This window comes from Felis catus, chromosome A3 (genome assembly GCF_018350175.1).
Source record: "Felis catus isolate Fca126 chromosome A3, F.catus_Fca126_mat1.0, whole genome shotgun sequence".
Taxonomy (NCBI): Eukaryota; Metazoa; Chordata; class Mammalia; order Carnivora; family Felidae; genus Felis; species Felis catus.
The window spans coordinates 60484922-60497120 of record NC_058370.1 but is presented as its reverse complement, the minus strand read 5'-3'; the positions used below and the strand labels follow the sequence as shown (position 1 = coordinate 60497120).

Below are 12199 nucleotides of genomic sequence, written 5' to 3'. Positions count from 1 at the left end.
CTGTCTCTCACATCATCTTCTATTAACCATTTTCAAATAAATGTGGTAACAAATATTTTGATCTTTGTAGAACCAGTATGAAAAGCATAAAGAAGTAGAAGCAGCTCAGGGGGTAAAGATTCTTGGAAAAGACCTGGAGAAGACATTGGCTGGCTTACCCCTCCTGGTGGCTTATAAAGAAGATGAAATCCCGGTTCTTAAAGTAAATTACTTTTTTAAACCTCCAAAGCTATTTGAGTTCTGCTGGTGTGTCAGTAGGGCACATGCTGGTAATGATGAATGAAGTGGGCACCTTTGTCTTTGTGAAGCCTTACCTGGTGGCTCATAGCAAACAGTTGATGCTTTTAGATTACTTCAGTTTACACAGCCCTGTGAATGAACATTAATATTATATAGACTAGAATTTTAAGGTACACGTTTTATTTAAATAAAAAATGAAACAAAAGCTAGAAGCTATTCATGTTTTTTAAGATCAGAATATGCAGGTGTGCCTGGGTGGCTCAGTCAGTTGAGCATCCAGCTCTGGATTCTGGCTCAAGTCATGATCTTGCAGTTCATGAGTTTGAGCCCTGCGTTGGGCTCCACGCTGACAGTACAGAGCCTGCTTGGCACTTTCTCTCTCTGCCCCTCCCACACGCTCTCTCAAAAATAAACAAACTTTAGATACCAGAATATGCAGACAGAACTCAAGATAATCTTGAAGTCATTTTAAAATTTGCCTATCTGTAGGAGGAGATGTCCACCGGAGTCTAGCATAGTTACACAGAGTCAAACTTTGAGTTTATGTACTCGCTTGCCAGAGAGAAGATGGCACTGTTCCGAGCACACGGCTCACCTACTACGCTGAGACCACTGTTATTCTTCAGGCAGCACCAGGTCACCACCATCAAGGAAGTGGCCACCTTAGAGCCAGTAAGAACAGGGCACGCATTCCTCTTTGGCCAGTACCAACTATGGCATGAACATAGCTGTTGTAGTTATTTCTGGGGAGAATGTCTTCATCCCTAAAGGAGCAGTGACTGAGGAAAAGGGTGCTGAGGTTAGGGTATTTCAGTTAAGGCTTAAGGCAGTCAAGCAGACCCTTTAGGCTAGCACAACACATTACATTTATGTAATGCTTTTTAACTTTGAAAAGATTCTCATTTCATTCAGCTCACCCATCTACCTTATTTGCCAAGTACAGCAGAGGTTAAATAGATTTCAACATTAGTAATCTAAAGACAGATGTATGGGACACATTTCAGATATGGGCCCTGAATCTCCTTCTCCATTCCAGTACAGGTTCTGCTGTGCCTTACTTTTTCTTAGGCTTGCTTTCATGTTTTCAGGTAAATACTTAATTAAAAAGAGAAACACAGCCTTACTGTAAGCTGATGATGATAGAGATAGATTTACAACCTTGTCAAATCTAATTTCTTTTCAAGGATGAGTTGATCCATGAGTTGAAGCAGACGCTAAATGCTATCAAGTTGGAAGAAAAAGGAGTCTATGTCCAGGCCTCTACATTGGGATCTTTGGAAGCTCTACTTGAATTTCTGAAAACATCAGAAGTGCCCGTAAGTAATCCTACCTGACTCCACGGGAGTCCGTGGTAGTCATGGTTTGTAGTGCTGTTTCCTTTACCTGACACAGGCCATTAAGCTCAGAAACTCCCTTTCTACAGTATGCAGGAATTAACATTGGTCCAGTCCATAAAAAAGATGTCATGAAGGCCTCAGTGATGTTGGAACATGATCCTCAGTAAGTAATTTCTCTCCTGCTGTGAAGGCTTTAATATTACCTATTTTCTTCAACCTGTCCTACCTGACATTTTGTGTTTAATTGAATGATCTTTATTGTGTTTGAACCTTTCAGGTACGCAGTGATTTTGGCCTTTGATGTGAGAATTGAACGGGATGCACAAGAAATGGCTGATAGTTTAGGAGTTAGAATTTTTAGTGCAGAAATTATTTATCATTTATTTGATGCCTTTACGAAATATAGACAAGACTACAAGAAACAGAAACAAGAAGAATTTAAGTAAGTTCGTGATTTTACTTATTTTGGGTCTTCGAATTGCCAAATACAGGTTTCTCCCACTATCCGAAAGTAGAGCATTCCTGTGAAACCTTCTGTAAGCCGAATTGGCATATAGTGAAGAAGTAATTACTGTTAATTTATATGGAAAATTTTTTGAGCACTCCCTTCTGATACCTTAGGACACATCTTGATAACAGATAAAATCGAAATGAAGCCCAGATGCTCACAGACCTTGTTCACAGCCCTGGCAGCATGATACTGAGATGTTGAGTGTGGTTCTTGGGAAGAAGTTTGGTGGGGCCACTCTGGGGTGCCCACCGCCTCTTTAACGGTTCACTGCAAAACAAATGCTAAACATTTTTCCTTTTCGCCTTTTTTCATAAAAGCACAAATCCTCCTCTTTTGGTTAGGGAAAGCAGGTACTAACATAGGTCTTTATAAAAAGCAAAGTGGTGTCATGTGACCTTTCAAAACGTAGGGGATACCTGTATCGGAAAGGTGTGTGGACAGTGGAAGCATGGCATTTGCTCATCTGGAAGAGGCAGCATCCTGAAATGATGTGTTATAAACCATAAATGCCCATCTGAGGCATTCTAGCAGTGTTAACAAATCCTCTGTGTAGCCTTTTATTTTTTAATTTTTAAATTGGCAGGTCTGGGTCTCATTATTGATTAGCAGTTGCTAAAATTATCTTGTTGGAGTTCCTTATCTGGGATTACATGGGAAGGAAGGAACAAAATTAGAACGTGGGAGGTGAGGAAATGAAATAAGGTGAGGTGTTCCATGGGAAGAGAGCTTGTTCCTCCAGCAGACCTCACAGCTTGCCTGGTATAGGTGGCATTGCTGCAGGTGATTGAGGCGGCAGCAGTAACCTTGACCAGGTTCCCTCCTCTTGCACCTCAGGGGAGACAGCCATGAACTCACAAGAAGTAGGGTGAAGTGCTGAAAAGCAGAACAGAGCAGGGAAGGCCTAAATCAGGAGGAAGAGCAGTGTGACAAGCAGTGTGGTTGGGGACAGCTTCCCTCCATAGGGTCTCTTGTTCAAGCAGAGATCTGAAGGGAATGACTTGAGCCTCCCAGACCAGGGAGTTGTCCAGGCAGAAGGACAGCACTGGGAGGCAGCCACATCGAATCTGCAGAGAACAGTAGGAGATGAGGTCAGAGAAGTTGTGGGACTCAGTAGGCCCCTTGGAGGATTTTAGGGAGGCAGCAAGGAGTTTTATCAGGCTCCCAGTATTCCAGGCAAGACCTGAGAATGGCTCAATTTGGGGTACATATTTAAAGTGTACTGCCAGGTGAGTATTGGGATTTAGACTGGGATATGCTCCCTTGAAATCATGAAACCACAAGTGAAAAGACTTTGGTTAAGAAAACTACTAGACACTGTGAAAGACTTGAAGCTCATGCTCAGTAAGTGGCCTTTGGGTCACCTGGTTTGGGAACATGGTAGAGAGAAGGTGACTGGTTTGATGCCTGTGTGGTCCCCAGAGCCAACTGCCTGTGTGCCCGACCGTGGGTCCTACTGAGGTTCTCAGCTCCATCTAAATTTTGGGGCAGAGACTTCGCATGCTCCGGTGATGCAGCTTCTTCAAGACTTGTGAAGTGACAGCACAGAGGGAAGGAGGGGAAGGGGATGGCAAGGGGATGATGCACCCAGGACCGGAGACTGGACCATTGTGGACACCACCAAGGTCATTCTGCAGCGTCCTTCCTGCTTTTCTGGCACCACCTAGAAGTGCTTTTATCTGACAGGGGAAGCCTCATATTCATATTTTTAGGTTTAAGTGATTTTTGTCTGCTTCAAAATTTAGTGTTTTTTTTTTCCTCCTCCTTTTAGGCACATAGCAGTATTTCCCTGCAAGATGAAAATCCTCCCCCAGTATATTTTTAATTCTCGAGACCCAATAGTGATGGGAGTGACTGTGGAAGCAGGTCAGGTGAAACAGGGGACACCCATGTGCGTCCCTAGCAAAAATGTAAGTTCTCGTTGTACTTTCAAATCAAGTATGGTCTCTTAAAAGCAGCAAAATGGGGAGGCCAGGAGTGGTGACAACAAGCAGAAGTTTGTCACCTTCTGTGATTTATCCCTTAACTACGAGTGTTCCTTAATCAGTGTTGATTCTTAGCACCAGGTATCGGTGCTTCAGCAAAAGAAAGTTGCAAGTTACTTTAACTTACTGCCCTTTTGAAAACTTTTTGAAGTTTCAAGCCTAGGGGAAAATAAAGAACAGAGTAATGAACACCCACATTCCCTTCCCCTAAATTAGCATCATACCTAACAAAAATTAACATTAACTCAATAATGTCCTATAATTTATAGTCCTCATTTGCATTTCACCAGTTGTCCTGAGGGCCTTTTTTCATCGAGAGAGAAAGTGCATGTGCATGCACGCATGAGGCAGGGAGAGAGAATCCCAAGCAGCCTCCTTCCATCAGCACAGAGCTCAACGCAGGCCTCAATCTCACGAACCATGAGATCATGGCCTGAGCCCAAATCAAGAATCACACACTTGACTGAGCCGCCCAGGTGCTCTGTCCCAAGTGTCTTTAATAATGCCATCTGCTGACCTGGTCCAGGATTCCTTCAAGGTGCACTGCATTTGGTTATTATGGGTTTTAGTCTCAATAGGAACAGCCCCCATCCTTTGGGGAGAGCCCTGTTCTTTTGCAGATCATTTCTCAACTTGGATCTGTCAGTTTCCTCCTCATTAGAGGGAAGTTACAATTAGAACAGATACTGCATGCAGAGATGCTCCCGTGTGCCTCGAGCCTCACCACACAGGCTTCCTTACTGTGGCAGCACCTTCGTTTACTGAGTAGGGTGCTGTTGGCTGAGGATAGCCATTAGAACCACGTCTTTCTGCCTTTGGATTATTAAGTAATCTCTGGGAGCACTTTGAGTACTTGTGAATATCCTGTTTCAACAACCTTTATTCCTGTAGATTTAATAATTGGTAATCCTTGCCTAAGTTTATAAAACTGTGATTCCCCCCACCAACACTTCTGTAAAGAACCTGTCTCTCCCCTGAGCTTTTCGTTAAGTATGTCATACACACTCGGTTAGCTTTTTTAAAAATCTGATGTTCTAATCCATTACCAATATTTTTGAGACTCCACCCCCCCCCCCCCCCCATCCATTTGTCCATTGTGGTCAGTGGGAGCCCATTCAAACTAGCTACTGCAGACTGCCCTGGACACATAACTCTTGGAGCATCTTCTTCCTTTCTGGTGCAGTGAGATGCTCTAGGCTCATCTAGTACTTTCCCTGCCCCAGACCTGGTTCCTTTAGTGGGAGATGGCACTTAGAAGTCATCTGAGCACTAGGACTTGTTGCTTCTAGGAGTTGTTGCTTTTATACCAGTTCAGTGGACTGAGGAAGGACATTTATTTGCAGTGATTATCTCCTCTGTGGCTTTGGTCACACATTCTCTCTCCTCTGTCCCTTCGTAAGCAGACAGCAGAGTGGTTTTCTCCTGTAGTGTAACTGAGATCAGGTTGCTCACAGCTCTCATCCTCAGAATGAAATGCCACGGCTCGAACCTCGGCCCACTTGGCCCCACAAGATGTATCCCTGGCTGCTGCTCTGACATAATCCCTTTGCTCACCATACCGACCACTCCAAACTCATTCCTGATTCAAGTTTTAGGCCTGCCAGTTCTTATTATGGCACTTGTCATGAGAAAGGGTAGAGCAGAGATAATAAAGCACATTGAATTGCTAGGGTACTTTTAAAGTTGTTTAAAGCATATGAATGATCTCCTTTTGTCCTTACAGTCATCTTGTGAAGGGCACAGGGGGTGTGATGGGGTCATCCCTACTTTACCAGTGAAACACACTGTGATGAGGGATGAAGAAGGGTCACAGAGCCAAGGCTTTTAAACTAGCTCTTTTGCTCCAGTTTTTATTTTAGCTGTCCAGGTTGCAGTGCCTGTGACTGGCATGATTCCTCTGCTTATATTCCAGTTCTTATTTTACAGTTTGTTGACATTGGAATAGTAACGAGTATTGAAATAAACCATAAACAAGTGGATGTTGCAAAAAAAGGGCAAGAAGTCTGTGTCAAAATAGAACCTATCCCTGGTGAATCTCCCAAAATGTATGGAAGACATTTTGAAGCTACAGACATTCTTGTCAGTAAGGTAAGTGTCTTCATAGAAGTGGCCCATTTTAGAGAAATTGGGGGTCAACTCTTCTCTGGTTACCTTTGCACAGTAGCTCTCAGGGCTGGATGTTTGAACTTTTACAGTCCAGCAGGACTGGATTCTTCTTCAGGGCATGACCTAGAACGCGGCCTTCTCTGTGTTGAGGAAGGGGCCTCCTAACAGAGTTAGAGTGCCTGCTAGGACTTGCAGAGATTTACTACTCTGAAAGGCAGACAGGTACGGCATTCGTTATTTTGGCCAAGGTTTCTTTTTAATGAGCAGTAGCTGGTGTCAGCCTTGGGCCACGTGCTTTTTTTGGCATGTGGTGGTTGCACTGTTGTTGACCCTGTTTGTGCCTCGGGCTTGCAGATCAGCCGGCAGTCCATCGATGCCCTCAAAGACTGGTTCAGAGATGAGATGCAGAAGAGTGATTGGCAGCTTATTGTGGAGCTGAAGAAAGTATTTGAAATCATCTAATTTTTCCACATGGGGCAGGAATTGGAATAAATGAAATATATGTCATAATACCACCAAGAAAAAACAAGACAAAAAAATGGAACGGATGTATCTGGACACTGATGAACTTAAGTATGGAAGGAAAAAAATAGGTGTATAAAATGTTTTCCATGAGAAACCAAGAAACTTACACTGGTTTGACAGTGGTCGATTACATGTCCCCACAGTTCCAACGTGCCTGTTCACCTGCCCACTCCTTTCCCAATCCTTCTCTACTGGCTGCTGTTTTAAAGTTTGCCCTAACCCAAATTTGGATTTTTATTACAGATCTAAAGCTCTTTCAATTTTATACTGATTAAATCAGTACTGCAGTATTTGATTAACCAGGCTTCTGCAGATTTTGTGATTCTTGGGACTCTTTTGATGTAAGAAATACTTTATTTATGCATATCCTTCCCACAGTGATTTTTTTTTCCCCCCCAGCATTCTTCTGCCATATGCCCTTAGGAATTTTTTAAAATAGAAATTTAGGCACTCTGCTATTTCTTTATCTGCTTTGTGTGAAACCATGGTGTAAAGCCTAGCTGGCTGCTATTTACTGCTTGTATAGTCCTGAGAGTCCACTGTAATCAGCACAATTCTGAACTACCAATAAAGGAAACAGACATCCCTTAGGCTTCCATGCTAGCGTAGCTTCTCTACATGAGTGAGTCATCAGCCTCAGTGTACTACCTTGTGTACCAGCACACGCTAACATTAGGATTTTCTAGGACACACTAGAACCAAGATGGATATAAAAATTCTACATTTCCTGATGGGGCAATCAAGTAGGGAACTATTTGGGCTTAGTGCTTCTAAGTTGTTGCAGAAACTGACTTGTTCATATCAGTTACTGGGTTTTAGCATGTGGGAAGTTCACATGAAGATCTATTCCTTCCCCCCTTATAAGAAATCTGTTAGTGTGAAATTAATTCTCCTAACAGATCTCTAGTAACTATTGAGAGAGAGAGCACAGTGTTGAAGTCAATGTGGGGTGTGTTTTAAGGAAATGTTCCCAAGTGTTCACTGGCGTAGATTTATGAACTATATTTTTGAAGTATTACAGCATAACTAACATAGCATAGAAAAATACTTTATATACATTTGAAAATCTGTACCATTCTTCAGTACTACTGAAGTTTCTCTAGGGACGGTAGAGGTGGAGACACCACCGCTAAGCCATCTGTGGGACATAATTTTCCCAAGAAAAATTTAATAATTATGTGTGTGTTCTAATTTAAAGTATGTAAATCCCTCCACTTGGAAGAAGTAAAGAAGGTTTTCATAACATGCTCCTGTGTTCATGCTTGGGGACAAAAGTGATAAAATTATTTAGAAGCTTTACCCGGAACAAGGAGAATCCCATTCTGGGGCCTCTAACAGTCCGGCTTGTAGGTTTCTCAGCCTTTAAACACAATAAACAGTTCAGGATTTGCTTCCTAAAGGATTCACAAAAAGGAGCCTGTACAAAATATACATACAGTTCTTTATTAAACAACTGTAAACACTTCACTGTAAAAATCCATAAAACTTTATAAACAAACATTTTGTAAATAGAATCTATGCTACAGTAAAAGAACACAATTATTTACATGCAATACTGACAAATTTGGCACTTATTGAAAAGAAATGTACAAAACACTTGCTTAAAAAGAAATTTAAAATTATAAAAACTCAGAGCATTACTATCATGCACTTTGCAAATACCTCACAAGCACTTATGGCACAGCTAGTGGAGAGCACCAGGCTCCCTGGTAATATTTATGTAACTTTTAATGTGCTTCCATAAGTCTGTTGTAAAACCACCTGAACATTGTCAAGAATAAAGTCAAATGCCATATTCCAAACCGATTCCACCGACTGCTGCATCAACCTAAAGGTGGGTTAAGAAAAAACTTTAAGTAAAAAGACTCCTCCAAGAATCAGTTTAACATCTCCTTAGGGTCGTAAACATTTTTAGGTAAGAATCAATTGTGGCCCAAACCTCAGAACACTTCAAAGTACTTAGTATGGTTTGAAACTATATAAACCTCAAGGGGAACAATCTTTGATCTTCTGGCAGTTGCTTGGGATTCAAAACAAAGGTTACCCCCTTTTCACTAACTCTTTAGTTAACTGATTGCCCCCAAATGTCAAACTTGCTCTGTGCCTCACCTTAAAAGTAGCTGTGTGAGATGCCCCATTTTGTCCTTTAGATAAAAGTATTGAATAATTACCTTTTCATGTACTTTATTACTAGATCCAGTTTTTCCAAATCTTTTTCCTCTATTAGGTCAGTACAGTATTTCACAACTTGCAGAATGTCTTCCTCCATTGGATCTAGAGAGGAAAATCCTCAGTAAGGACCAGCCTGCTTGCATGAAGGAGAACTGCATCTCTACAACTACCCCCAACTTCTAGCCATCCAACCAGTGGTCTATAGTATAGAGAGTTTCAAAGGTTACAGGGTGGCTGGTTTTGGCTTACCAGATTCAGAAAAGAGTTGCATTTATATAGCTGAGTCTGGTTCAAGTTCCAAAATTTTAGAACCATTACCTCTCAGTCTGTGGCTGTCACACCAGCCAAGCCCACCTGAAATGGTAGTTATCCACTCTTTGAGCAAGGTCTTCACGTCACTGAATTCAACAGCTCCCGCTAGGTTGGGTGCTGGGGGTCTCACGTGGCCAGACAGCTCAGGCTGCAAACCAGAAGGGCCTGGCACACCTGAAGTGGAAGCAGAGAGTTCTCCCTGTTAAGAAAACAAATGACAAAAAGTGCTATATTTACTAACATCAAGTACATTAAGATCTGATAAAAGGTCAAAGCTTAAAAAGTATTAAAAATATTACCAGAGGTTTCTCAGAAGCAAGACCTTCATGTTTCAGAAACCCATCGATTAACTTCTGGGGACTCCCACAAGCCCCTGGAAGAGTTTTCACAGGGCTATTAAGCAACTTGTTTTTCAAAGGGCTCTGAATTTTTTTGGGGGAACTGACGGGATTTTTTTTCTTGTTCCGTTTCTTTTCTTTCATTGCTGCTGGTTTTAGTTGATGTAACGGATTCTTTGGCACTAAAAAAGTATGAACGTGGTATCTTCAACAACATATGTCTGGATAGTACCATGCAATCTTTCTTTTAAATACAGATGCTGCATGTGCACGCACACACACACCAACACAGGCCTCTTACCAAGACAGTATTGGAGGCAGTAACTGGATGAAAGCGCAGGCTGTAGGACACCCACTATCTGTGCCCACTTTCTTTGGGGCACTAAAAATCTTATCTTTTGGGCACTGCTTATCTATAAAGGGGGGGGGAGCTGTAAAGATTAAATGAAAATTCAACAGTTCAGGCATTGTTGGAATACATGCTCAGAACCTTTCTTTCAGATTTTCTTATTTTTTAACATGTGTTTATTATTGAGAGACAGACCAAGCATGAGCATTGGAGGGGCAGAGAGGGGAGGACACAGAATCTGAAGCAGGCTCCAGGCTCTGAGCTGTCAGCACAGAGCCCGATGCGGGGCTCGAACTCATAAACTTCAAGATCATGACCTGAGCCGAAGTCGGATGCTTAACTGACTGAGCCACCCAGGCGCCCCTTTCATTCAGTTTTAAACCTATACTCTGATCTGTCAGTCTTGACATGTAGTCAAAAGACTTCTGGTGGTAACTCAAACATTTAAATTCATTCATTCATTCATTCATTCATTTTATTTATTTGAGAGTGTGAGCAGTACAGGGAAAGAGACTCTTAATCTTAAGCAGGTTTCATGCTCAGCACAAAGCCTTACACACAGGGCTCAATCCCACAACCCTGACATTATAACCTGAGTTGAAATCAAGAGTCGGATGCTCAAAGGACTGAGCCATCCAGGTGCCCCCAGACTACTTTTAAAGTAAAGGTATGGAAGTCAGAAGTTACACAACTCCAGCTAGGTCTAGGACAACACTTACCTGCATCATATACTTCTTCTCCAATACAAAGAGCTCTTAACATGATTAGCAGCTTAGATGTTGGCCATTAATCTGCTACAATAATCATACCCTACCAATGACCTCACTTCCCTCATCTTCAGTTGTGTTACATGTCCCTTCCCACGCTTATGCTTACCAGATGCAGCAGCTGACTGCTGGTGAACGGCATTCTCTCCCTGCCTTTGTCTTTGATCATATGCTGCCTTCAGCTCCTTCTGAAGCTCAGCAGGAAGGGCAGCAAACACCTCAGGGTCCACCTAGTGGAAACGAGAAGGTTCAGAGTCAAACTTGAGTTGACTCTATTTTTTCACAAAACAGACTTTGTTTTCAAATCATGCTTTTCTGATCTGTACGAATTCTTACTAGGGCCTCAATATTAAAGCTCATTAAATCCTCACAAGGTTTTAGGGTGAGAATAAGAAAATTCTGAGTAATAACTGACTTAAAAAAAAACACCCACTGCAGAACCACCAGGGCAAGAAACACCACTAAGAAATGAGAAGTGGGGCGCCAGAGTGATTCAGTCAGTTGAGCCTCTGACTCTTGATTTCGGCTCACAGGTTGTGAGATCAGGCTCAGCGCTGATAGCATGGAGTCTGGTTGGGATTTGCCCCCTTCTCTGTGCTCCTCCCTTGGTTGCACGAGCTCACTCTCTCAAAAGAACTTTAAAAAAGATGCTTCCCCCTGCCCCCACCAAAAAAAAGAGAAGCAAACCCAAGAAAATAGGTTTACGTGTAGTACTTTTTTTAAAAAAACACCAAACTTAGATTGTGTTATTGTCTCTAGTCTATGATTATACATCTCCACCTAGCTATTTATTTTTTAATGTTTATTTTTGATAGAGTGTGAGTGGAGGAGGGGCAGAGAGAGAGGATAACAGAGGATCTGAAGCGGGGTCTGGAGCTGACGGCAGAGAGCCCAACACAGGGCTTAAACTCATGAACTGTGAGATCATGGCCTGAGCTGAAGTTGGACCCTCAACTGACAGAACCACCCAGGTGCCCTGCCTCCACCTAGTTATTTAAAATGTGGCCCAGTGGTCTTCCCTGGCCAAGAAAATAAGAACTGAATGTGTTTCTTACTTCTGGGTGGAAATTTTAAGCACCTACATACCATGTCCTCCTTCTCTGGGAGTCCATGTCCTTTAGATGATGTAGAAATGCGCCAGTGCCTTGGGCCCCAATGGATATGGGGCCCAAGAGTTTATGGGGCCCAAGAGCTACCATGAGTTTATGGTCCAAAGGAAAAGAAATGAGATCTGCCCGGAGCATATGTAGGGTGAAAGGTCCCTAATTTAACTCACCTGTGAAAATGCTGGCAGGGCTATGACATTGATTCCTGCATCACTGTTAGATTCTTGAGGTTCTGGTATTTGTAACAAAACTGTCCCAACTGGTTGTGGCAAAATTCCTGTATTACAGCCATTTACTGGCTCTTTCTTTTTGTCGCCATGCAGCTCTCCTTGCTGAACAGCACAAACTTGCTCTACTTGTTCCCGGAGATCAGGTGGAAGTGCTTCTAAAACAGACTGATCAAGCTATAAAATACCACATGAGTCTGAAGTTAAAGCGTGTTCAGAGAGGAAGT

General features: G+C 42.4%; 2 protein-coding genes across 14 annotated transcripts in view; one reads left to right on the top strand and one right to left on the bottom strand.

The window, feature by feature from the left end:
* Positions 1 to 7000, top strand: part of EIF5B (eukaryotic translation initiation factor 5B) — a 92369-nt gene extending 85369 nt beyond the window's left edge. For all 3 annotated transcript variants that reach the window (XM_045054075.1, XM_023251589.2, XM_045054076.1), the window contains 7 exons: positions 71 to 202; positions 1425 to 1556; positions 1664 to 1740; positions 1855 to 2019; positions 3857 to 3995; positions 5997 to 6158; positions 6531 to 7000. In XM_045054075.1, coding sequence (XP_044910010.1) covers positions 71 to 202; positions 1425 to 1556; positions 1664 to 1740; positions 1855 to 2019; positions 3857 to 3995; positions 5997 to 6158; positions 6531 to 6638 — 915 coding nt within the window. In that variant the 3' untranslated portion in view covers positions 6639 to 7000. The remainder of the gene's footprint in view (positions 1 to 70; positions 203 to 1424; positions 1557 to 1663; positions 1741 to 1854; positions 2020 to 3856; positions 3996 to 5996; positions 6159 to 6530) is intronic.
* A 1130-nt stretch (positions 7001 to 8130) lies between these two features.
* The window catches only part of REV1 (REV1 DNA directed polymerase), a 92513-nt gene continuing 88444 nt past the window's right edge, over positions 8131 to 12199 (bottom strand). For 10 of the 11 annotated variants that reach the window (XM_045054077.1, XM_045054079.1, XM_045054078.1 and 7 more), the window contains 6 exons: positions 11916 to 12149; positions 10749 to 10869; positions 9485 to 9705; positions 9228 to 9384; positions 8873 to 8975; positions 8131 to 8529 (listed from right to left, as the gene is read on the bottom strand). In XM_045054077.1, coding sequence (XP_044910012.1) covers positions 8418 to 8529; positions 8873 to 8975; positions 9228 to 9384; positions 9485 to 9705; positions 10749 to 10869; positions 11916 to 12149 — 948 coding nt within the window. In that variant the 3' untranslated portion in view covers positions 8131 to 8417. Of the gene's footprint in view, positions 8530 to 8872; positions 8976 to 9227; positions 9385 to 9484; positions 9706 to 10748; positions 10870 to 11915; positions 12150 to 12199 lie in introns of those variants that run through there. The other variant, XR_006595489.1, reaches the window with a different exon arrangement.